At 40.5% G+C, this 27030-nt stretch overlaps 2 protein-coding genes across 4 annotated transcripts in view; one reads left to right on the top strand and one right to left on the bottom strand.

Annotated features, from left to right (window-relative positions):
* The window catches only part of quob (quattro b), a 28018-nt gene extending 8769 nt beyond the window's left edge, over window positions 1-19249 (bottom strand). For 2 of the 3 annotated variants that reach the window (XR_013972749.1, XM_080891206.1), the window contains exons 1-14: window positions 18969-19248; window positions 9662-9859; window positions 7673-9221; window positions 6601-6771; window positions 6042-6165; window positions 5070-5163; window positions 4732-4818; window positions 4533-4649; window positions 3517-3615; window positions 3279-3427; window positions 1719-1857; window positions 1452-1574; window positions 1115-1312; window positions 68-1005 (exon numbers count right to left, since the gene is read on the bottom strand). Coding sequence is in view for 2 of the 3 variants with exons in the window: in XM_080891206.1 (XP_080747332.1) it covers window positions 68-1005; window positions 1115-1312; window positions 1452-1574; window positions 1719-1857; window positions 3279-3427; window positions 3517-3615; window positions 4533-4649; window positions 4732-4818; window positions 5070-5163; window positions 6042-6165; window positions 6601-6771; window positions 7673-9221; window positions 9662-9859; window positions 18969-18971 (3989 nt within the window). In the remaining variant the exon portion in view is untranslated. Of the gene's footprint in view, window positions 1-67; window positions 1006-1114; window positions 1313-1451; window positions 1575-1718; window positions 1858-3278; window positions 3428-3516; window positions 3616-4532; window positions 4650-4731; window positions 4819-5069; window positions 5164-6041; window positions 6166-6600; window positions 6772-7672; window positions 9222-9661; window positions 9860-18968 lie in introns of all 3 variants that reach the window. The other variant, XM_080891207.1, reaches the window with a different exon arrangement.
* A 165-nt stretch (window positions 19250-19414) lies between these two features.
* Window positions 19415-27030, top strand: part of dlgap4b (discs, large homolog-associated protein 4b) — a 177580-nt gene continuing 169964 nt past the window's right edge. The window contains exons 1-2 of the mRNA XM_080891212.1: window positions 19415-20027; window positions 20408-20529. The gene's annotated coding sequence lies outside the window, so the exon portion shown is untranslated. The remainder of the gene's footprint in view (window positions 20028-20407; window positions 20530-27030) is intronic.

Genomic DNA, 27030 nt, shown 5'->3' with positions numbered 1-27030 from the left:
AATATAGTTTGCCATATGTTGGACAGCATCTTGCTCTAGATTACAGGTGAGGGAGAGGGTTACTTACAAAACAGTGCAGCCATTGATTTCTGTTTGTGTGAGTAATGTCTCTGGAGTCCTGACATCTTCAGGTTCCTGTCTGGAGTCTATACATCCTTCACCCTTCCCTTCATTGCTGTCTCTTGGTGATTTGCTGATTGGGTTTCCTGGCAGTAGTCTCTTGTTATGGGGAAAAGGGAGATTTTGGATGGGCTGCTGATTTTGTTCCAGTGACTGTGTCTTACTATGACAGTGCTTGTGACTCACATTTAAAGGCGAAAAGCCAGGAACGCTCGTCAGATAAGAGCAGACATGTGAGCCTTCGCTTAGAGATCGACTTAAAGGTTGGTGTGAAGGAAAATCCTCGCTCCCTTTCATTGAGTTTACATCTCTTAGATCTGTCTCACTGTGATGCTCTCTTGGCCTCAACTTGCTCTCTTGGTGGGAGTCAGTGTTTAGAGAGAAATCAGAAGTATTTTCTCCATTTTTATCAGGCATTTCTGGTAAATGCAGCTCTTTAGACTCTTTGTTTTTGCTCTCTTTGAAGTCGTTGCAGTTGAGGCACACAGCACTGGTGCTAAGCTGTGGGGTTAAGGAATGCTCTGCCTCTGCTATCACACTCCCTTTCTCCTCTTTCTCCATTTCTCCATGTTCCCCTGGAGACTTTGCAGCTGTGGTCTTCTGGATCTGGTTCTTATCTATGTATTTTTTCTTCTTCTGCATCTCCTTAAGATGCTGCCTGACTTCTCGGCACTGGGCCCAAGCTGCATTCCACACTCTCATTGCTGCCGAAGCCCCTGATCCCAAGGCGCAGGCTTTAGCTTTCACAGCCTGGAAGTGAGGGGTGGAGAATTCACCACCTAATCTCTGCTCATACATTTGGAGTGTACTTAAAGTCTGAGCTGGGTAACACCCCTGCTCTACCTGCTCCAAAGAATGACTGCATTCTTTGGCCAGGGCAGATGCCTAGACAGAGAGAGTGAGTGAAAGGAAATGGAAAGTCATCAGTAAAAATGTTTACAAGGGGGAAAGGGACGTTAATAAAAATAGTCAGGAGCAATGACAAAACACAAACCTTTTCACAAAAGGCGTAAACGTGCACAAGCGCGTCCAGTTCTTTGGATCTCTGTTGTGCACGCAGCATGAAGTCTTCTACATTAGATCTGAAAGTGTTGACGAGAGTTTGAAAAACATCTCTTGCAGGGCTGCTGTCGCTGGACTCAAAAATGCCCTCTGCCTCTGCAGCTAGGATCAAGGCATTCTGCTGTTTTTCCTGTGATAAACGATGAAAATGTTAAGTGAAATCAATTTCCTTCCGCTTCTGCAGTTTACTGATATTACTGATATCAACTTTGATCAGCCAAAAGAGGGCAAGTTTTCTTATCTCTAATTTCTTTGCCGTTAGGTGATACCTTAGACTGAGTAAGGAACATGTGGAAGTGCTCCAAATCCTTTTCAGTGCAAGCCTGGGTATCATCAATTGGGTAAGAGTCCTTCAGTCTCTGTTCACCTTCTGTGCTGAACCACATCCCAGCCTACAAGACACAAAGCCCTGGTTATGCGGTTACACTTTGTACATGTGGCTACCAGCTGTGAGTTTATCGTCACATAACTTTTAGATGTTTAAACACATATTGTAGATTCTAATATTGTAAACAGACTAAGATTACTAGACATACCGTGCTGATTTTGGCTTCCACCTCTCGAAGCCTGAAAAGGAACTCCAGCTGTTGGAGGGACTCGTTTGATCTCATCACCAGTGTGTGGAGCTTCTCCTCCACTTGGTTATAAAGACTTGTCACCGACTCCAAAGCGTCTCTGCAACACGAGGAGAAAACATTTAAGACTGACTGTGAGGTTGCGTTTGTCATGCAGGGAGGGAAATGGCTTTTTAATCAGCATCACGCCAGGCAGTTTTTGACAGCCATCATGTGACACTGTCCTTGTTTTATTGTTTTAATTGCAAACCCAATTCTGAAACTGTTGTTAACACTGCATAAAATGTAAATAAAAACAGAGTGCAATGATTTGCCAACCTCATATTTGACCCAGACTAGAACACAGAAAAATGTTTACTCCCAGTCTAGGAAAAAAGGCAAGGTCGTTTTGAATTTGATGGCAGCAACATGGTTCAAAAAAATTTAAGAACAGGCCATGTTTAAAACTGGGTAACACCCTCTCTTCTTTTAACAACAGTCTGTAAACATCTGGGAACATCAAAATGAGGACACCGGCTGCTGGACCTTTGGGAGAGGAATGTTGACCCATTGTTATCTGATATAAAATACTTGGTTGCACAACAGTCCTCGATCTTCTTTATCTCATTTTTCATTTACAGCTGGCAGAAAGGCTGTTTGTGTTAGATGGGTCACTGCTATTCAATTCAAAATGTTCAATATCCATCTCAGTTCAAACATTTCATGTTTTCTGTGTTCTCTTGCGAATAAAATATGACTTTATGAGATTTTCAAAATCACCAGATTTTTGGAATTTGTTCGTATAAAAGAAGCACGCTATAAAAAATTTCCAAACTAAAAAGTATTTTAAAACACAATAATCCTGTTTTGCCACAGCTATTTTTTACGAGTTTAGTGGTAGCTGCACATCTCTTTTTGGGCCTTTAAGTTAAGACAAATAAAATCTGTTTGCTCTTTAATTCTAGTTTAAAACCACAAATAAGATTCATGCAGTTTTTACTGGGGTGTGTTTTTTTTTTATTTTTTTAACAAGGCAAAAAGCAATTAAAATAAATATGTTTAATAGTCGTTATTCTATGATTTATGGTAACATTTCATGGATAACTTACTATGCTTCCTGCTGGTAAGTAAAACAAATGAAACTAGTTGTTAATATTTAATATAAACAACATTTTGCAGCCACCCACACAGCCATGCAGCCAGCAGTTTTTTGTTTTCACTTAGCTGGAATAATTACAGTAGAGATATTCCCAGGACTGTGTAGGCATCTAAAAATGGTCATTAATTGACTTCTACCTCAAATGCATGTCGTTTTTTTCCCATTAGGGAGGAGAAATCCTACATGTTATCATTCCGATTAGTAAAGTTTGGTGATACCCAGGATGGCTTCACCCATTACCCTTCCAAATGCAATGTGCACATAAATTTGCCAAGTATGGCAAGTGCAAATAAAACAGCCCTTGGATTTTCTATAGCATGTTATATAGATTAATACAAGTTAAAAAAGAAGAATATCATTCAGTGACAAATCATATCTGACACCTGTAGTCCTCAGACTGTGGAAATCTGAACTCTTCTTTCTTCATCCTGGCCAGAAAAGCCCCTCCTTCCCTTTGCAAAGTCACCAGTCTAGCATCTTCCAGCATTTCTTTCATTGAAATCCTCTGTTCTTCAATGCATTGCTGCACTTCCTGTTTTATGCAAAATACAAAGCCAAAATATAAGCGTGTGGTGCATACACCAATTTAATAACAATACAGTATAAATATATATATGTTACCTGAGCTGTGTCCATTGGGTTTCTGTTATCCACCCTCTTAATGGCCTTTTGCAACAAACTGTCAGCTCCTCGCAGGTCAGTCATAAATGAAACCAGCCTCTGAAATAAAACATGTTCAATTGTATTGAACTGAGGAGCTTTGTGGAAGAGGCAACGCCGTGTGGAAGCAAAAGGAGACAAACTGAGTTAATTTTTAAAAAATCTGCAGACACCATTATCAGTGTGCTGCTGGTTACTTTAGATGCTTTCAACTATCCGTACAATATTACTGTAGGGTACATGACTAGGGCATCAAGTCTAATATCTCGCATTATAATAATTTTTCTACTTATATAAGAAACTTTAAGCTATCGGGAGCTTACTGATCTAAAACAAATATTGAATATGTTTTACTGTATTTACTAGTCCACATTGTGGTTAAATGCTGTATTACTTTAACATTCAATTTGCTTTAAGTATTAGATATATTAAGAAATATAAATGGTTTAAAAATAACTGTATTTAAAAAAATATCTATAGCTGTCTACAGGCAGTTCAATTCTTTATTTTCTTCTTCTTGGGCTGGCATACTCCTCCTTCCCCTCATTTGCACACTAGTACAGTTAAATATTATGTAATTTATGGTATTGTATATGCTACACAAAGTAACTGATCTGTGTGTTAAAGCAGAATGGCCTTGAGACTCAGTGTTGAGTTTTATCCGTAACCAGGATAAAATATCAGCCCCTACTTAATGTGAGCAATTAACATTATAATAAATAATCAAATTCATCATTCAGATAAGACTTTGCCCTTTCCCATGTGACCACACCCTTCCTGCACTCAAAGTATAGCACATCGGATATCATGCATGCTCCGGGTGGTTGGCTGGGTGGGAGCCTAATTTTAACTGTGTTGAATTATGGTTGAGCAACTTTAGTCACCAGACACCACTCCATGGGTTTTCAGAGTGAAGTAGTTAGGATTCAATACCACCAGTAGAGCAGTTGTGTAGACTTAGCGTGCATTTTTAGTACCTGATGGAACTGCAGCCACTCGGTGTGACTGTAAGTGAAGGTACCTCCAAAATCAGAGGTTAGTTGGGAAGCTTCCACCGTCTTGTTTAGGGCTTTCATAGTGGTCACCAAATCCATCTAAGAGACAAAGGCAAACACTTTGTGAATAAGAGTTACACTTTTATACTGAATAGGGAAATGAAATGTTTTGATGTCTGACCTGCAGACCAGGCTGTTTTTCAGGACGCTGACAAGTGTCTTTATCCATCAGCATGACGATACTGTGGACAGCATGGAGAGCTTGCTCCTGAAGCGGAAAGAGAACAGGTTAGGGGAAGGCTGCTGAGGGTTATTAAGTGGTACATGTCTAAGTATCCTGCCTTTTTTTTCTCACTTACGGTAAAACCTTAATGACCACAGACCTACAGTGCAATTTGTACTGTACACAAGGCCAGTACACTATACCCCCAGGCCTGTTTTTTCCAGTAAACCAAACACTCCCCATAATCTTTGCATCAACTTTTTTCTGGCATGTGCATGCAGCATTACTGTTTTAACCTGGGCCATCAATAGAGCCTTGTAGAGGTGAAGAGGGGGAGGCTTCTTCCTGGCATTGATGACCAAAGTCATTCCCAGCTCTCGAACATCTTTCCTACGAAAACAAGTCATGTTAGAGCGCATTAGGAACCCAAATGTAATATTTCATCACAGTGTTCATTTAGCAATAAAGAACAGATTTAAGAGCTTTTGGGCTTTAAGTAATCCACATCTCAGATTTACATTAACCTCTTCATCTGACTCCCACTTACCCACATCTGACACTTAGACCTTAAACTTTTTCACAAATTCACAAAAAAAAAACAAAGAAAAAAGAAACTTCTTCTTTGTTTATCCCTATGTGAGCCTACATCAAGCAAGGCTATTATTTCTGTCAATGCGCTGCATACCAGACTGCTGGCAGCGAGCCTGGCTACAGACTGTTGTGGTGTGACTCTTTGCTGGGGACAGCACAAGGTCAGCTTTCTGGTAGAACAGCTTTGCATCAAAACCTTTAGTTAGTGTAAACAAATAAGCCCGCTAATTTGCCCTTTACTAGACCAGTAACATGGCTAATGTTTACTGGCCACCGGTCAGTAAACATTAGCCATGTTACTGCCAAATGATCTTAAGGTGCTATATGCAGAGGTCAAATCTGTACAGTTGTAGAACTGTTGCTATACAAACTAATTACCCATAGGAGAACAGTTGGTGTGGATATGAGGTCATGCATAATATTATTCACAGCTTCCTGCTGACCACTGGAAATATTGAAAATGATATGCTGCTGCCCTCTTGTGGTAGAACCTTTTCATAACATAATAATCACAGGCGCTAAATGAAAAGCCAGCAAGTATTTTCCTCTTCTGGCACACTGAAGACATCAGCTTCCCACATGTTGCAAAGCACAAACTCCATTCTCACAGGTTTGTTAACTGCAGAAATGTTATCTTTTTTTCTCTAGAGATACATCTCAGTCTTTCAGCACTGTACCTTGGTATAGAATGTAAGTAGAGCAGTAATTCACAGATGCTTTGTGCTGACACAAGAGGGGACGTCCACCCCATCCTGTCACCATGGACCTCCACAACTGCCCTGCCAGTCTTGTCCCTGCTGCCTGCGGATGGACATGATGGAGAAGATGCTTTTAATAAATCCATGAAGTGGTAAAAGTTTTCTTTATATGAATTTTCAGTCACAGGAAGTCAGGGCTACATTAAATTTAACCTTTTATGTTTAACACTGAAAACTGAGGCGTCACTCGCTTCTGCTGAGCTTTTTGAGGCACATAATAATTATAACATCTGATCCATCACATCTTACAATGACACAGAAGCCGCTGATGTCATCCTCTGATCAAATAAAAACTGTTTTTACCTGTTAAAATGCTAAGTCGTCATGTTGTGTGCAGTATTTGACTTCTTAGGTACAAAAAAGAAATTTGAAGCATACAGTAACATGTACTGTATGCCAGAAATGGTTATTTTGCAGTGAAAAATCACATTGCAAAATAATATATTCTCATGTCATACACTAACAAGTGCAAAATTACCTGGTAAACACACAATCCCCAGTTCAAGCAGGCCACTGATCCTCCTGAAAGCTGACTCTTGCGAGGGATGCTGAGTGTCAGAAGAGGATATACTTTCTGTCTTTAAGTTGTGGAGTTTGGTACCCGGCCCCTCTGCAGTGGACAAAGCTTCACTTCTGCTCGGCTGAGAATCTGACAAAGCAAAAAATATATTTATATATTTTGAATGTTTTATAAATGTGACAACTCAAAACATGATTTTTGGCAGCAAGCATGAAAAATGATCATATATTTTTAATTATCCATTAGACTGTTTTTTATTGAGGGACTTTATTCTAAGATCGTGCAACGCCTTCCTGTAAACTGTCAGCTTCATTTTCTGTCCAGTAACCTTTGCCCTTTTATAACAACAGCAATTAATAATTTTAACAGCCATATCTTTAACATGTTTAAAGTTACACAGCTGCACAGACATTCACAGACCACTTCTAAATACTGGACATGGTCTTTATAACAAAACACAGCGGCGGTCTGACTACTAAATCTTGCTTTTACTAGTTGGCCTCCTCTTGGAGCCAACAAGGCCTCATCTGTCCTCTCTCTCTTTGCCACTTTAACAGCCCGTGACAAGCATGTCTCCAGTCAAGATCTCAACTTGCCCCTCTGAGGGCTTGCGGGCACATGCCACTGGGTGCAGAGGATAGAGAAACTGCCTTCTTGCACGTTATGCTGTCTCTCTACATTAGAAGAATGCTCTGCTTTTTTCTTTCTACCCAGTGGGTTCAGGCCCTTTCTTTCACTGGGGTGCAGCATGCTATTTCCTTTCACTCCCTTGATAATGGGAATGACATAAATGTGGCTGTACTGCCAGAGAACCCAGACAGCATTGGGAGAATCCCTAGAGGAAGATCATACTCAAACCTGATCTTTAACCTTTGAACCCTCTTTTAAAGAGCCTTCATGAACTGTGACCTTCACTGGAGCACATTCTTTCAAAGCCCCTTTGAACATGGAGCAACCGATCATTTTAATGGCTGTGTGCACAAAATAATAACAATGTTGTTGAGTCGCATGGATGTTATCCCTCACTTACCTTTTTTTAGACACTTCTCTGTTTCCAGTTTCAGAGTTTCCTCATCAAGTTGAACTTCTTGCCTACAGTGCATTAAGTTCGTGACTGTTGCAGGGCAAATATCACTATGGCTCCTGTTGTTGAGCTTATAGAGAAGTGGCCTCCCTGTAGGAGTTTCTGAGACAGCGGACAAAGACCTCACTTTAACTTTGTGCTTGCCTGATGGTTTCACATCCTTCCCCCTCTGGTGCGACTCCAGGTCACCACCAGGGGTCCCCGAGGACACATCTGATACTGGATGCATAAAAGCACAATGTCCTGATGGGTGAGAAATAAGTTTTGTCTGAACTCTCTGACTTTGGCTCAAACCAGGGGTTGATTTCAAAATTATGGGCGACTCCTTCATGAGGTTTTCCGGCTCACATTTACTAGGAAGGTGGGGCTTTAAGTTTGCTGGTGTTGGCTCATGGCAGTGTTTGCAAGGGAAGGGCTCATTACCAAACACAGGTTCCTTACAGTGGTTACAATAGTTTCCTACTTGGTCTTTTTGAGCACCAATTTTAGCCTTAGATTTTAACTCCCCATCTTCAGTCAGGCCGACCTCCTCCAAGGCAGCCAGGAGGTCTACACTCCCTTTCTCAAAAGGCACTGGATTTGTCAGTGCCGCCAGGTATGAATCTCTGTACCTGCACTTCATGTCTTCATCAGTGAGGTCCTGCTCCAGCTTCCCCTGGCTGCATGGTGTAAAACGCTCCTCTGTATACTGAAGCGTGCGTCCGCAGGGAACGCTATTCCCAAGCGGCACAGGTGGGGGTGGTCTAACAGGTTTGAACAAAACTGAATTGGTTGGATTTGGAAGCCTGTCTCTCTGTTTATCCATAAGCTCTTTCCCTTTGTCGATATCCACCAGGTCTACATAATCACCCTCAATCTCTTGATAGTTATGACTGTCCCAGGTATTAGGAGAAACCCAACCCACCGGCTTGATTAATGGTTTGGAGCAGGATTTCGGGGCCCCTCTTTTATCTTCCATTTTGACAAGTTTGGAAGAACAGGCTGCGGGTCTTAAAGATGCTGACATCCTGTCATTTGCTGGAAGAATCGTGGCTTCAACTGGTAGGGTGGAGGAGTTGAAGTGGATGGGAACTGAAATCTGCTTTGGCTCAGGGCGAGGTTTCTGACAGGTGGGCATGATCTTAGGCTTGTCTAAAAACTCTGGAATTGCAATTTTGGCCCACGGCAACTTAATTACACCTTGGTCTGTGCAAAGCAAACACCGTGACAAAGGAGTTCCATCACGTCCTTCGTTGATGTCCCGCAGCCAGTCTTCGGTGAAGATGCAGGGATAAGACGTTTCAGGGATGGGGGTCTCCTCCACTTCTCGACATCCTTCCTCAAGAAGACATTTGAGGACGATGCGTGCCGCTTGTTCCCCAAAAGGCTCCACTTGAAGATAGAAGTCTCCAGGACGCAACAGCAAGGGGTTAACGGGCGCTAACTGGATGACCGTTTTGTCATGGAGACAGAGAGGCCAGCCCTCACAGCGGAAAACCACATCAGAGTATCCAGCCTAGGAAAAAATCAAATAAGGTTTCTTACAATGCAGTTTTGTTTCTAAATTACTGTCTACTTAATTCACTGCATTGCTGTATTGATTGTTTGGTTCTGTGTTTCCTGCTTATAAGTTTGGACATCTACAGTAAATCTTTTGATCATACTGTAAAACTGAATTTACCACTGGTGTAATTTGAGGCATTTAGATTCATGTGGGCATCTGATGCTCTGACTGAGCCTAAGTTTTCTATACAAAACAAAACAATGTCTACAGTATGCTGTAGCTTATAAATCACAATTTTTATTAATCACTTCTATACAGTGAAAAAGACGTTTGCAGCAGCACAAGTTTGCAGAGTAGCCTTTATCACTTGGACAGTTGACACTATTTGAACCCCTCAACCTTTTAACATATGGAAGACTTCACAAAGACACAAAGATATGATTTCTACTCACACATGCTGCCTGTTGGACACTTTCCAGCACATGTTTGGAAGGAATCAGGAAGTCAAGTAAACACTGCAGAGCATCACCGTGATAACGTTCCTCAATAGTGCGAAACAGCTGGCAGAGGACGATGGGCGCTGTGGCCTCAAACGGTGGGAAGAGGGCCGACAGCACACTCTGGATGGACGAGTCCAGAGATTCTGGGTTCTGTAGGAGAAAAAGAGATGAAGGGCAGTCAGATGAAGTTTGGACGTCTACAGTAATGCAGATGTCGCTCAGTCTGTCACTGTGGATTTGATTTTTTATCAAATTTTCTGGTATTTTCAGCCTTTTCACAAACGCTGCTATTTTCAGTTCCACATGTGGAAAACGAGTACACCGTGACCATGAATTACAAACTATGTCTGTTTAGACACAACTTTCTTCAAATAAGGTATTTGAAAGAAAAAAGCCTCAAAAGCCAAAACAGGTCGACAACAATTGCTGTGCAAATGCCAAATTACGAGACAGATGATTTTCCAGACCTGCTCACCTTCACTGTGCTGGGTTTGAAATCAGTTTAAAAAGTTTTTGCTGTCATAAAGAAACAGATATATTTTTTTTTTTTATGAGTTCACTGTTGGGTCAGTGAATTCTTATTCAGTCTACTTGGATGATTAAAGGCAAGATCAGCACAGAAGAAAGCATGAACAAGCCTGTTCAAAAGGATTTCAATTTTATTATGGAGATAATTAAGTCTGTCCTGTATGAGTATGTGCAACTTGTTTCATGTCTAGCCAGGATACACTTCATTTGAGCTGGTATATTAGCAGCAGACCTGGGTCGGCATCTGATGTAATTGAAAATGACAAAGAAGCATATGGTTTCATAAAGATGCCACTGCATATGACACCATCTTATGTCAGAAGGTAAAGTAGCAGCCTGTGGGCAGACGTCTGCTTTTAGTAATCTTGCGAATGCTTGCATGGGCATTCTACTAGGACCAGCTGTGCCACAAGTGAAGTCCATCTAAGCACATGGAAACTATTCAGATGAAAAGATAATGTCTTCAAAGCAGTTTTGGTGCACCAACCAGACTATAAGCCCAGTTTTGAGGTGGTGATGACTAGAGACGTGAAGCCTGTCAACATGGCTTAGTACAGGGGTCGGCAACCTGCGGCTCTTTAGTCCTTGTAGTGCGGCTCCGCGTGGTTTGGGAAAATAAATTAGAAGTAATTAGCTGAAGTGTATTTTATTTTTGTTAGTTCTTTTTTAACTTGTAGTTCTAAATTGGAAGATTATTGTGATATTGAAATATAAAAATACAATTATATTCTTTTATTTTGTCATCGCTCAAAATAAGCGTCACACTCGCAGAAGCCGGTGTACCCGCCAAGACTTTCAACCCGAGGTAGGCCAATTATGGACCTTCGGATTCATGTTATGTCAGCAGCTGTTCTCCACCGTGAACTGTGTTAAAAACAAACACCGCTCACGCTTCACAGACGACAGCTTACAGTCCTGCGTGAAGATGAAAGTGACTTCGTACAGCCCCGATTTGCAGACGCTGTGCGCAGAGGTTCAGGAGCAGAAGTCCCATTGTAAAGATATCACGGCAGACCCGACGATGTTTCCATGAACACGCTTTTCAGCATCTTTTTATTGACCACTTTTCACACACGGTTGCTGTACGTATACAGTCGGTGTTAAAGCTCACAGCCTGACACATACCAACACAACAGCATAGACGGCACAGACGTAAAGGCGGCGAGGCGTGATTGCAGGTGCCACTGCAGAACACGCCCCGCCACACACATTAACCAGGTAAAATACATAGGCAATATAAGGATGGCGGCTCACAACAGTTTTTGTTTGCTACATGGATCATTTTAGTTCAGCGTCTTTCCTTTTGTTATATTTCTTTAAGAGTTCAAAATGTGTTAATTACATAAATAAAATATAATTTTCTCTGTAGCACTTCATGGATTTCATAAGCAACACACCTTAGTTGTTCACACAAAGCATAAAGGTAAAAAACAATATATACAGTGTTATCTTCATTTTAGATGTCAAAAAGTATTTGCGGCTCCCAGTGTTTCCGTTTGCGTGGAAACCGGGTCCAAATGGCTCTTTGGATGTGAAAGGTTGCTGACCCCTGGCTTAGTACAACAGTGTTTGGTACTGCAGATATTCTACTGTTGGTTTGATGTATAAGTACACCAGCTGCATGAAAATGAATCCAGAGTTTTGTGCACAGATGTAACATTTACATGTAGCACAATATATAAATAAAGTAAAATAAGTTTGTAAAAGAAAAGACTATTATTGTATATTAAATATTAATATATTATGCTATTATTATATTATTATATACAGAGCAGCTGTATCACCTGGTCATTAACCAGAGTGCTGGACAAAAGTGAAGTTCCTCTAGCATGTGATAAAAGGTGCAGCAATGTGAACCTCTAGGAGATGAAAGAAGAAAAGTCACGTGATTGCCAAATTCTTGGGAATCATCGAGGGAACACTTTGGATACACTGACATATGCATCTGACTGAAAAATGAGAACTTCAAAAGTGAAAACCACTTGGGGAGGCTGACCGGCATTGATTTCCACATTGCTAACTTGGCTGGAAACCCCATGAAATACAATGTAATATTTTTATAGTGTCTCGAGATTATTAAATATAGTGCTCTTCACAGTCTTATCTCATGCCAGATAGAGGTGAAATGTACAATTATTCTTCTATCCTATCCTAGAACCAAATCAATGTTTGGTAATGAAAAGGAAAGCCATAATATTCATACCGAGTTGATATTTGAATATAAGGACTTCTTTTGAATCTGCATAGATATCAGTCGCTAATCACAACAGGTATGTTATTCACACAATCACTTGTCAGTAGCCTGCTGTGTTAATCTCCAAGCCTACAAAGGACTCTGTTTTTTAGCCCCTTCCTCATTTAGGTTGATGGCCTGACCAAGACCAGAGCGGCTCAGTGTAAACACAAGTGCAGGAGCTTCAAAGACCTCACACTGGTTTACACTGGGACCATTTGGCAGATGCAGATACTTGCGAGCAACTTGGACATAAAACATGCAAATGTCATAAAATTCCAGCTGTTTATAATCCATTTGGTATTTCAGTAAATCTTTCAACTCTGTTTAGTCTTTGCATTCACAAAACAGGATTGCACATACATAGTGAATACAAAGTGACTGAAATGTCTGTGAAATGAGCTAATGTTGATCTACTGGACTCATGACAAGATTTCTGGATGTAAATCAATACCAATATTTGACCATTCACAGTGCTCTGAGTCTATGGAGCCTTTGCATTCCCTAAGTAGAAAAGAATGCTTTTCTGATTGTGCACATCTGTCACAACAGATCACGAAATGGAGAGCAGAATACCTCTTAGGAAGGCTCTTAAATGGTAATGCATCACAGCTGTTTTAGACTGACTGCAGCCACTACTGTATTTCTGTTAGTTAACAGTAAACCTGTGGTCCTGTCTAATAAAGCACGGCTCCCTGAACTTACTTTGCAGAGTTGAGGACTTCAGGTTCTCAGGGAGGGCTTTATTTGAATTGGTGCAGTTTTGCACGTGTGCTCTTTCTTATGTAGATGATAGATTTCAGGTTATATTCCACAAATTTAATAGAGTTCATCCACTGTTGTGTAATGCGACTTTAAATCATTTCCTCACTGCAACTGAATCCTTCCAAGTCCCTTCTGTTGAATTGAGAAATAAACCTCTGTTTTTGTTAACACCAGCTAAAAAAGAAAACTTCCCTGACTGGAAGTCATCTCTATGGGTGGTTTGGCTAGCAATATTTGCATGAGAGAGACAATTTTAAGATTTACTAAGCATAGCTCAGCTGGAACCAGTTCAGACTGGCTAGCGAGTCAACTCACTTCTAGTGCTGTGTTGCTCGTACTGGTATGTGTGCCTACCAGTGCCAGAAAATGTTCTAAACAGGTCTGAACTGTGAAAGACTCATCATTAATATCTGTCAAACAAAGCAAAATGTGTCTGTGTGTGGTATTGGAAAACATTATTATTACAATAATGAAGTCATAATCGTAAGTTGCAGTCACAGCAGCATATGCTAGTATAATCTTTTTCAATATAATGATAGTTAAACAACCATCGATCCATGCATCCAAAGGTGTGGTGGGTCAAAGCTCAATAGAGGGACAGCCATGCATTTTCTATGTTGCACCAACTCACTAAATTGCATTATTGAACATGCTTGTGTATCTGTTGCTTTAGTTTACATAGAAGCCAGTTTTCAGCTACACTGCTTTTAATCAACATCCTCATGTTTCGAGTTTATTTTCTACTGTCTCTTTCCTGTTTAGTACGCTCTTTGTGTCACCTTCCTGGCATCACAATAGACTCATATCTGTTCCTTCAGTCTGTTTTAAATATCCAGGCAGAGTCTCTTTCATGCATCATTATGGCATTTTTCTTTCTCTCCACCATCTATCAGTGTACAGTAACCAGCTCATATGACCATAAAGCGTCTTTGCTTTTCCACCAAGATATATTTTATTTCCAGAATCAGCCAGTGAAGGGTATTCAGTCAAGCTTAAATCCTGAACTTTCATTTTGAGATTGTTGTTTTTGGTCCGTGGCCAGCTGAAAACATTCCAACACTGCCTCTCCTGCATTTTCTAGACAAGGGGATTTCCTATCTTGTGATAATTGTCCATTGCAGCCTGCGATTTAACTCTAGAAAGAGCTTCAGTCTACAACAAAGGTCATTGTTTGACCTGAGCTGACCTAACCACATGGACAAGAGGCATTTGTTATAAAGGTTAGCTCTTTCTTTGTCTTGTCTACTGCCCCTTAGGAGTTTTTTTTTTTTTTCAGTGTTTTGTATAGAGAATAGCAAGCATTATGGCAGGTTTCACCATATTGCCTCAGGCTGGGGCTTACAAAAGTCTTGGTCGAGAACTGAGCTACTGCATAAACAACCTGTCAAGGTGAGTACTGCATTGTCATCAGCTATATGGGTCAAAAGATGTAATTGTGATGGAGATTAACCTTTACTAAACTGGCGCAGCTTTTGATGCGACATGTTGAAAGAGTTTGGTTTATGTTTTCGTTTCTGACTGTTCATCACATTTTCTTGAACTCCTCATAAGAGATCGGCCGTCACTGCACCTCCAGGGTAAACCCAAAACATAACCAAAAGTGACAGTTAAGACTGTCCAGTATTTCCTGACAACTGCCTGAATTCTGCACGTTTAGTCTTGTACCTGAGAGATGACACACCACCAACTCAGCCATGAGAAAAGACAAAAACAGCGTGGACACAGTAGGCTGAGCGCCTGTGACATGTCAACTGAAGAAATGTTGTCATGGAAAGAAAAAACACAGCACATAGTAGAGCTAAAGTGAGTCAGCTTCCTATGCAGGTGTCATCTTCCTTTCTCTTTATTTCACAGTTCAAAAACAATTGCGTTTTGCAGCGTACGCTTTACTCTGACTACTTTCACACGGAACCCAAAATAAAAACGATCTTTTGACTTCGAGCTATCATCATCAAAATGAGTGTTAGTCATGTCTTAATGAAAACCATGTTCCCAGTGTCTCTGAGCTACTCCCCCTCCTTTTCTACTATTTCCTTCTGTCTGTTTGGTGATGAGACAGAACTGCCTCTGTGTGTGCTCTAAGCCTTTATAACTCAGCAGAGGGCTCCCACGGATAAGCCATCTTAAAGCCTTTTAAGATGAAAAATCCAACATGAGACAAAATTACTACATCGCTTTGTTTCTTCCGCTAAGAGTAATGTAGAGTCCCATAAATACATTTGTTCATTTTGTAGTTCAATAAAGAGTGTATCAGATTTCCAGTCCTTACTCATGGTGCTGTAGTATTGAACACTGGCAAGTTTCCACAGAACGTGGGAGAGCTTTCACAGATAATCCATTAATTGAACCTTAATCTGCAAATAATATAAGACTGAACAAGTCCAACAGCTTATAACTTGAAGTGTCAAAACAGCACTGCTGCAGGCCGTCATGCTGAAAATATTTGCTTATATCGTAGGACAATGAACCAAGTGTGTTTGAATCCTACGTAAATCTATGCCGTCATCTCTGCTGAAATCATAAATCCGTGTTTCAAAATCCTTATCTGATCTAAGGATAAACCTAGATGCTTTAAAGTGCGCCATATGACATAGTTTCTCTTTTTCTTTCATGCCACCACAAGATCAGACAGCACAGACTTCCCATGACCAGTAAAGACATACAGCAGTGACGGCCCTGTGTAAAAACAAGCGAACCAAAAAATACATCTATGATTGAAAGGTTCACACAGGGACTTTTTTTCTGGCACAATGTCACCACAGCTGATTTATTCATGAACCGCTCCCATTTAACATGACTAAGCAAAACCTTCTGGATCTGAGCCTTCTTCCTGAAGCCGATCCTGGCTTCAAAATATCGAACATAAAATTCAATTTATCTAGTATTTAGACAGTGCAACACAACATACTGGCTCCCAGTGTGGAAAAGGTACTTGTACTGTTAGAAGAAGTGTTGTAAAATGTATTAAGCCATGTGACAATTTGGATTTCTATGTCTGTGAGCTTGCGTATTAGGAGTGCAGTGCAGTAACATCTGCTGCTCTTCATTCTTGCAAGGTAGTATGAGGGTCTTCTGCGAGTTCAAAGAAATGTAAGTCAAACAGAGGAAGTGCAATCTGTATTTTTTTTCTGTACCGTTAACAAACTGCATTTAAAATTAATTCATGCAACTGGAAAGCCACAGATTGGGGAGGAAATGGCAATGTTGCAAAAACAAACTTTTCTAGAGACAATGCCTGATGAAAGATGGCCTGCAAACAGCCGAGGCACTGACATTTTTCCTTGAACACTTGGCTGGGGCTCTGTTTTGGAAATACAAGTGCAAAGCCTCTGTTGCATCTGACCCACTTTTGTGATACAGAGATGATAGACACACTGAAAATTCAGTCCACAGCTTCACGACAACTCTCAGAGCCTTGACGTGAAGCAAAATGAAATCTGTTTGGATCATACAGTTCCAAATGGCAGATGTCTGTGATTATCCATAATTTCTTCATAAATCAAATGAGTTCATTTTCCCAGTCAGCCTCAGCAGAGACTTGGCAAAAATTAAAATCAAGTTGAGCAGTGTGCAGTATTAGCTAAATTAAAGGGGGGAGTGACCCAGGAAATCCAAGTCCAGTTTTCTGCCAATCAATCAAAATCTGGACACTCGCATCGCATTTCCACAGGGTTTGAGATGATGTACATGCTTGTGGCACTCTGATAAATCAGCACTTTTGAGTATCCTGAAAATCTGAAAGTTGTGGATATATTATATAGACTTAAACGCCTGGAGCAGAGCCAGTAACTTGTGGTTGTTTATTTTGCCAAACCAACAGTGAATAAACACCAAATTCTGCAGTTTCCTGTAGGTTTATGGAACATTGCAATGAGCATCATTCATTGCACTGTTACATTTTAATAGTCCACAACGGAACTATTTCCTTCCAGTATAAATGCCCTCGTGAGTATTTGATCGTTTTAACGCCCCCAAAATGAAAAAAACCCATAAGAACTCAGATAAATCAATTGTCTCTACCAGCACAGCACAACAGCAACGGCAGACAACTAAAGCAACTATATTAATAAAATATTTAGTGAAAAGAGGCATAATTTTTTTTCTCTTGTGAAAGCTAAACCTGTCATTGTTTGCTTATTCTTGTTAGCTACTCTTCTGCAACTGTTACTGTTTTGTAGAAAGTCTGCTCGCCTGCTGCCTCTAAATATGTTTTTATAAGACGAGAGCAAGTCCAAAGCCCAAGTGGAACTCTCATCTGCACTTTCATAATTTGCATATATTTTAAATATAATTTTATCACTTCAACTGACAATTGAAAATATTGTCTGTCCCGCAGTAGGTAACTGTGTTTACTGTACACTAAAGGAACACATAACACATGATTCTGTGAGGCCTCAAGAGGAAAGTTCTTGACCTTGATAGTTAATAAGTGACTCTTGGTTGTGCTTTTCATGAGTAACTAAATGCAAATACATTGCACACCAGCATGCCACAAGTTGGGCTTTTGTAATATTGTAGAGAGTTTAAACACAGTAGGTCTTGCACAGTGCAGCAGTTTAATAAGTGAGACTCTGCAGGCTCATGGCATCAGTCAGGCATTAAGTAAAACAAACAGTTACGTCTTTGAAAGCTGGTCAAACTAGCGCTGCAGTGAAGTGGGGGCAAAGTACAGTGATGGCCGCCATTCGCAGTCAAGTTTGTACTTCTTTAAACATCCTTCCTTCCTGCTGTAAAGCTATCACTTAAGCTTGGACAGATGTTATGGGTCAGACTGATTCCCATGTAAGAAATAACAGTATATTCCATAAATATAAAGGATAAATGTGAGACTGACTAAATATATTCCAGTTTACCAAAAATAAAAGCCATGCTCCAAGCAAGCATTTAGGGATTTTTCTTTCCTTTTTTAAAAACAAATTTAATAGCAGCAGCAATATGTAAATAAAAGTTTAAAGAAACCACATCCTCCCACAAATCCACCATCAGTGTTCCCCATCTTGTGGCTTACTCATCGTAATTAATTACATTCTGCTGTGACTGGGATTAGATTAGTCCCCTCCTATCTTTAAAAGCTCTACGGTTTGAACTTTTTAAAGAGCCGACCGCTGAACTGGAGAATTCCATTTTGTGCGCATGCAAAGCAGTAAAATAATTTATACATCGAAACACTCTCCACTCACTCAAGTATGTGTGCCGTCCGCATCAATTAAGTCCGAATCAAAGGACTTAAGGATGCGAGACAAACGACAATGCGCCTCTCTCTGTCACTCTCTCTTTGTTGGTGTGCACACACTTAAAAAGCTTGAGATGCTGCTGGCTGTTGATGTGAAACGGTCCCACCAACTGTGCTCGGGATTACAAAAAGCTTTGGAGAGAGCACTCACATTGGGTTTTGTACTCCCTTTGTGTGTTACAAAGATAAAGTTTCATAAAAGACGAGAGCAAAAAGTGTGCATCATTACCGTGCTCAGAACTCTCCAACTAGAAAACAAAAGTTGAAAGAAGGTAAAATGATGCCCTGCGTGTAAACCAATGTATCAGGCTTCCAGTAGCCCACACACACACACATGTACACATAGCTGGCAAAGTCACAGAAAGAAATTCACTTGTTCACTTGTCCAGACCAGAAATCAGACTCTGAGTTACTGGGTCAGTGGAGCAGTTTAAATCTTAAACCAGAAAGTAACAATGGACAATGAGGATACCCGGGAGGGAAACTTGGTGTTACTTTACCATGTTTGCAGGAGCTTCTCCTCTACAAAGCAGAAGGTTTTGTCATTTTTTGGCCCCGGTAATCCTCTCCAGACAGCCTCCTTTGGCTTTGTGCAGAAGAACTTGCCATGTTTAGTTCATCAGCAGTTTCAAAAGTAAGTAAAGTCAGTTCCATTCTTGGCAGACCTTCCCCAAGTCTGAGTGTGTGGCACAGAGAGAGACGCAAATTGTCGAGCTGCCCGTTGATTCTTTTTCTCTTCTTTTAAGTTTGTTTCGCTTCTACGGCCACTCTGAGTGTTTGGGAGTGAGACAGAGAAAGAGAGAGAGATCGAAGTAGAGGGTGTCTGTGAGGGGGTGGAGAAAAGCATTCCCTTTCAGAGGAAAACCCCCTCGAGGCTATTCAGAGTTTCTTTGCTCTTTCTCAAACGCTTTTTTCTCTTTTTTCACACAACCAAGCACACCCACAGACACAATGTGTCACAAACGGAGACACAAAGCGTTCAGGAAAACATTTACTGAATGTACAGTATCTGCTAATGAATTTTAAAGTTCGAGCCATCCCACTTCCTACTCTGTCATGCACATAAACATACGCACAGATACTAGCACACTTTTATGACCCAGAATCAGAGAGCTGCAGAAATCCAGCCCCCTCGTCTTTGGCCCCTTCCTTTCTATTTTAACCACTGGGAGCTTTTAGGAGACTAAGTCTGTCTTTCACCTTTCTTCTGTCCCTCCCTGACTTACACTGTCTCCTCCAGGCTTTCTCATTTCCTTTCTTCCTCAGTTGTCTTCTGTCAGACTGCCCAGTGTTTAACCCATATCAAAGGAAAATGGAGAGCAGGAGGGATTCTCTGCAGAGGTCCAAACCAAGAAGCAGCAGGCATGTGAAGGGTTCGGCTATACTTCTGCTTTAGGTCTGAGGAATGTAATACTACACCCTCTGCACTACATTATACATCTGGAATCAGAAGATGTATTCTGTCTGAAACTCTGGACCTTCTGTTGGACTGAGAAATGTCTTGAGGAAAAAGGAAAGGAAACTGTTTATTTCTGCCGGCTGAATGCCAGGGAGAGCATGTGAGTGTGGCGCTTTGTGCAAGTACCTCACAGCTGGCCTTGACCACTGTCTGTTTATCCATGGAGATTCCAGACATTACATGAATATCTGCTTCATATGAAGAAGGGGTAGAATATATTTCCTTTAATCAAGTGTTCAGGTGAAGTTGTAGCTGCAATTATGAAAGCAAAGGCTCTCTCCAGCTGTCTCTGTGGTGTGGTTTTCCACTCTGTAGAAACTGCAGTCTCCTAAACATTCCTCACATGTTTTTCTTTCATAAAGAGAAAGCCGTGCTAATTTGTCTTTCACTCTAAACCACAAAAAACTATCTTGGCAACATTTACGATTCCATTCTAGCCTCATTGCTATGTTCTCTTCCACTTCCCTGTTTTCTTCCCAGAGATTTTGAGTTGAATGATCAAGAACAATATGCAAATGGTGTAACAGAATCTTTCAGAAGAAACAAGGACATCTATCCGAGTACCTGGAGGATAAGTGTGTCTGGAACTGTAAGAACTAAATGTGAGTATCAGTTCCTAACTTTTCTATAAACAGCATGTCATTAATTTGCTGGTAGGCAATAATGCTTTTTTTAATTTTCTTTCTTAATTGCTCACTCTTCTTGGCAGAATTGGTAGAGCTCAATTAATGGATGGTTGGTTTCCTGAAATGAACCTGGCTTTTAAGCTTAATCCATATATTTCAGAGGGGTTGAGGTTCAGTCTTTGGATAGACCTTTCCAGAAGCTTTTTGTTAGCCTGCTTTATCGTTTCCAAAACCAGGTTTGATGTGTGCTTGGGATCATCATCCTGCTGTAACACTCATTTGTGTCCAAGATTCAACTATCTAGTTCGTTTGAGGTGAAGTTGAGGAGTTTGAAGGTAGTATCCTTCTTCACTATCCACTTTGTGCAGTGTGCCAGTACCAGTGGTAACAAAACAGCCCCAGACCATGATGCTACCACCACCATGCTTGGCAGATGGTGTGTAGAGCAGATCACCTACTAATTGAAAGGTTGGTGGTTTGATCCCTGTCTACTCCAGTCTGCATGCCAAATATCCTTGAGCAAGACACTAAACCAAAGATGCTGTGTGCGTGTGTGAATGGGTGTATGAGGCATGTTGTGTAGAGAACCAGTCCATTTACCATGGTACAGTGCTCTTAGGACTGAAAGTCTCACCTATAATCCTCCAAAGATATCTCTTGTCACTGTGGTCAAATAGCTCAGTGTTTGTCTCATCTGACCATAAAACGTTTTTCCAGAAGGTATTTGGCTTGTCCACGTGAGGAAAGTTCAGTCAAGCCCAAAGGTGTCCATTTCGAAGCAAGGGCTTCTTTCTTGGCCAACACGTCTCAGTACATACCTACGTAGAACTTGTTTCACTATAGAAAGTGACGCTGGTGTCACAACACTTTCTAGTTGATGGCTGGCTTGAGCCTTGGTGGTTCCTGAGTTGTTTCTAAACATCCTAACCAGTTTCCTTTTATCTGAGGATAAGAGTTTGAGTTTTCTTCCCGACCTCAGCGAGGTACTGCCACATCTGAATACCGTGCACTTGCGCACAGTTGTTTGAACTAATGATTTTGGAATCTGAAGTCATTTAGAAATGGCTTCCTAACTTGCGTAAATCTACAATCCTCCTTAAATATTCACTGTGGTCCTTGACTTTCCCAATCCGATAAGTGCTGCCTTTTTATGCCAGCAAAGACAGACTACCAGTTGTAGTCAGTGATGATCACTGACAAATACTTAATAGGGTGTAGTCGTAAAATGTTAAAACCTTTAGTACAACAAGTGGCTGTAGGCATATGTATTTGAGCCTTTATGTATAATTATGACCCTGTGTAGATCAGACAGAATCCAATATAAATAAATAAAAATCTGCACCCAATTCTTGTTTTTTAAAGTCATTAAAGATGTTTGCTAACAGCTCAAAGAAATGTTTAAATGCTCCATATTATCATGGTATTCATGCCCATGATGAGTGTAAGTAAACATCTGACTACAACTTTGTGTTTTAGATAACATAGTTAAATAATCTATAAATAATGCTACTATTTAACTTTATTTAAATAATGTCAAATAATACTACCTATGATCCAAGCTGGTAGCTTAAGATTGCTCAATATTTGTAAGATTTGTGAGATTTGTATCACCATTCAATCTTTCAAAATATAATGTTATGCTTTTCTGGGCTCATAAAGGCCCAAACCTAGCAGGGAGCAAGAAAACAAACTTGTGTGGAATGAATGGTGACCCAAAATTGCCCTCAGTAAACTGGTTAGAGTCTGTGTGCTTAAAGTGAAGTCTGTCTGTATGTTTCTTGCTTTTAGGTTGCCACAGTAGAACAACAATAGCTCCAAATTCAGCTAAATGTGCCAACCGTCAGTCCAAACTTGTCTAAACACAACAACTATCCAAATCTGGCAACCATTGCTTGGCTTGAGTCAGCCTAATTTTGGTGAGCCACTGAGCATGCAAACACTGAGTCTCAGTCAGCCAGATTCAGCTGACTACCTGGGAAAAGTTGCAGACTATAAAGCAAGCAACACTGAGCTAAAGCTAAAATGCTCCATGCTGCTAAGAGCAACTGTATTGTCACCAAAGTCAATACTTTGATGCAGTCATTGTTGATTTGTTAGTAGTGAAATGCTGTTTAAAACAAAATCAGAAAAATCAGTCATTTCTTCATCAGGATGAAAGCAGACCGCAGCAGATTGATGCTGATTTCGTACTCCTCTTCCTTCATGAAAACCAGATGGGCTGTCCAAACACCAGTGGTGGAGTGGGGGTGGGTTTGCTCAGTGCTTTTATGAGTCAGCAAATACGACGGCCATCATAGCGTATCCATATCACACACACATATATATACACACACACAGTGGACCAGACAAAACTAGACAGAGAAATAACACAAAGATACACAAAGATAGACTGTCAGACTTCCTGAGATAATGCTGTCGGGAAGTCTGGAGCACACACCCACACAGGTTCATTAAGCAACCGTATAAACATACACATGTGCTGCAATTTCTTAAATATAGACATACACACATTTATATACACAAACACAGCAGGACGAGGCTCTCAGTGCTCCCTCACCACTTCTTCCCAGTGTGTGTAATTCCTTGCTAGTGAGCTGGAGATCCCTGAGGCAAGTGAGCAGAACCCCAGCAGTGATTTACTTCAAACCAGCAGTTGCCCACATAACCTCCCATGAACACTGCAGCACAGTCTTCAGTCTATAAAGCATGACTCACACTGAGTATACCCACTAATATCATCATTAAAGAATAGAAAAGCAGCCACTCTCCCCTCAGCAATCTACCCCAAGCCTCGGTCCTTGAATCAATTACCTGACTTCATTTGCTCTCCAAATTCGTTAACTTTATGTCACATGTTGTTTTGATTTAACACAAGGGAAAAGCTTCTTTTCAGCAGACTGCATCCTGCTTTTTGGAGCACACCCAAATACCCAAAGCATGTCTCAGCGACATTAATATAAGTGTTCTGTCTCAGTAAACAGTGTCTCAATAGTCTCCTCTTGTAATCGCTCCTGTCTTGATGGGACAAGATGAAAAGAGGAAGGAGAAAGACAAAGAAGCAATCTGTCTCTCACTTGTTTCACTTTCCCAGGAGGAGCAACCTTATCGGTGTCTGGAGATCTGCTGCTGTGTCTGTGACATAATTTCCTGCTCGACCCCACCTTGTCGGGATTTGGGGGAGTTGGTTGGTTGGTTGATTTGGACACTTGTGTTCTCTCAGCAAGCAAGAAGGAACTTCTCCCTCACTATCTGTCTGCACCACAGACGTGTTTTTGTGTCAGGTATTTGTGGGTCCCCTAAGAGTGGTTTTATTGCATGTTTTGAGTAGCGTGTGGCGCTAAGGGCAAAATAAGCATCTTGTGAAGCAAAGCTGTGCATTCAAGGACACTCCAGTTGTCGTGGGAATCTGTGCACCTGTATGCTTGTTTTTCACTGTTCGTTCAGGTGCCATTAATGATAGATTTTGACATTATATGTCCCCAAATGTTCATCTCCTGCGATACTGCAAATCCATCAGCCTGTGGAGTTCCACATATCACGCTCCATTTTTATGGCTAATAAAGGACAGGACAGAGGCGCCTCTAACACTTTAAATTGCTCTCCATCTGTCCCACTTTAATAGATTTGTTCCCACCGAGATTTTATAATGAGACATCACATTTTTAATATTATGAGAAGGTCTCAATGGGACACAAATACATCGTTTTTGTAGCAAACATCCATTCTCCTGCTTCCTACAGACAGACAAGGCAATGCCAATGTGACAATAGCCTTAACACACAAAACAAATGTAAATGGTGGGACATTTCTTTTAAAAAGTGATTTATATACACGGTACATTCACTATAACCCAGTGGCAATGCTTAAAGTGCATCAGCTCAGATGCTCTCTTGTTCTCTCCACTTCTAAATGATGCTGTCTGCATGTCAGTTTCACAAAATCCTTTTTATAGCAAATCCGCAATATGAGCTAGAATCCCTTTTGGAAAACAATGTGCTTTGGCAGTGAATGTCCCTCAGCTGCAATCTACAATGTAGCCTGGATATGTCTGTGTGAGAGCTCAGTAGATCAAATGCTGGGAATAATGGGCTGTGCATGTGCTGCAGGAGAAGAATGATACATTAAAGACTTCTCTAAGTGGAAACATTTTCAAAATGAAAGCCCAAATTTGGTCCATACTCTGTCTATATGCCTTAAAAAGATGTTCAAGTGAATATAATTATGTGTTTTAATGATCACATCATGTCACGGGTGCAGTAATTGAGGACAGTATAATGATCTTCTTCAAAGTGATTGTTTTTCCAGATGTGTTTTTTAAAAAAATTAAATCAAAATGTTTCCATCACTGTGGAGTGTGTTCAAGGTTTTGGTTCCCAGACTGTTATCATATGTGAAATTCTCACGGAAGACCCACAGAGCAGTTCCACATGTTTTAGCTGATCTCTCTCTGTCCTGGTGTTTTCCTGAGATCCACAGTGCCGAGTGACTTTAACCTCAGCTGGCCACTGCTGGGTGCTAGTCCAGCGTAGGAAGCAGGTGTTAAATTCACAACAGTACGGGGAGAATATTCAGAGGAAAAAGAAAATAGGGCAAGCCGAGAAAAATGTGGCAAGGTTGAGAGTTTGGCTCGAGTCCCCTCTTCTCCCCCTTTTTCCATTCAGACTAGAACAATATTAACAGCCACCCTATTCAGACATGTCACCCTGCGAGATTAGAATGCGTTTTCTGCAGCAGAAAACAAAATGGCTAGACAGAAAATAACTGTGGACAGCGTCATTATTCTCAAATCTGGAGTCGCTGAAGGTCGGCATTCTAACTGCAGACGAAATGCTCATTCGAAGGGCTTTACAGCTAAAATGTGCTTCTTTTAAAATCTATTTGTATTCGCAGCAAAAAGTGAACAAAATTCCAGAATTCCTCCGACATGAATCAAAACTACCTGGATGTAAAAAACAAAAACAAAAAACTAACTTTCTTTTCTTTTCCTTTTTTTTTTTTTTTAAACTGAGCAGCCCATCGTTAAAGTAGACAAAAACTCAGGTTGCACTCACGTATATTTACCTGTATTTTGAGGTAGCATACTATACTATGCAAACCTGCATTTAACTGCATGTCTGCATACTAATGGGTATTCAGTACCAGGATACTGTTAGGCTATTAATACAGCCATTTATAAACAAACTGCATGTTAGCAGGTTGAAGGTAGTTTGTAATTATTATTTTAATCAGACTGCTAATTTTACTTTGATTCCACATCTTTATACACAAATGTGAATCATGGTAAGTGAAGCTATGTACTTTTTGTATCCTAGCAAAAATATTCTAGGTAACCTGTTTTGCACTCTATTTGATACCAGCCATGTACTTTGTTGGGCCAATAGACAATTATATGGTTGTGTTCAAACAAACAATGTACTGTAATGTAATATATTAATATTATTATTTCATACTATATAATATATTTCAGTGCTTAAATGTTAAAACTTCATGTAAAGAATAAAGACAGCCAGGATGCACAAATCATTAAAACAGAGAGAAGTATTAAATAATTGAAATACCCACCTAATGGTAAATAAACAGGTTCTTATAGGGCTTTTGCACTGCAGCGCTAAATACAACATTCTCATTCATATGAGCACTTTTTCAACATCTAAGCGCTTTCAATTGAACATTTACGTTACGTTGTTTTAAGTTGGCAGAACTTAAATAAAAAGCTCAATGAGGTAAAATTGTTTAAAGCAACGCATAAACTGAAGGAAAAGCTTAAAAAATGTTGAGCATCTATTTTTGTCCTTTTTCTTTTATCCCTGTAATCTACAAGGCCTAAATGTTGACCTTCTGATTGGATGAAGAATTATTTTAACAGCATCCATTTTTATACAATTAAAGGCTTATTAGGGACTTGGGCTCATTTCACAGGCCTGTGGGGTAAATCAGATAAAAAAAGCTTGGGAACCACCGGGAAGTAACCAGGTGCACATAACAGGAACATTACCGTATGTGTAAAAGCTAAGCCATAACTTACTCTACCTTTATAGTCCCTTTAATAAGTCTTTCACATCAGCAAGTAGTAAAGCTTTCTGAGGAAGCCACCGGACACAAGCAGTCATTAGCACGCTCATAAAGACTACATGACGACAGCATTTAATGGTTAAATTTCAGCTCTTCTTGCGTGTCTAAGCAAAGCTGTTGACACAATGGTGTTTTGGGAGAGCGGCATATGAAAACACTGCCTGCTGCCAGGCCATGGGAAACAGAGAGACCCAAACATGCAGCTGAGTCACACTGCTGCGAACACACACATTGTTGTTTCAGGTGAAGACCATGGCAACAGGTGTGAGTCTGCGTGTGTGTGAGAAAAGAGCTGATATCTTCATGCTTCTCCTCCTTTGCTCTAAACACATTACCAGTTAAGAGTGAACATACGCAAGTAGGGGAGACCGGGGATAGTTGTAACATTTTTGACATTTCTGTCTG

Source organism: Rhamphochromis sp. 'chilingali', assembly GCF_963969265.1.
Source record: "Rhamphochromis sp. 'chilingali' genome assembly, chromosome: 9".
Taxonomy (NCBI): Eukaryota; Metazoa; Chordata; class Actinopteri; order Cichliformes; family Cichlidae; genus Rhamphochromis; species Rhamphochromis sp. 'chilingali'.
This window is presented reverse-complemented; position numbering and strand designations above follow the sequence as displayed.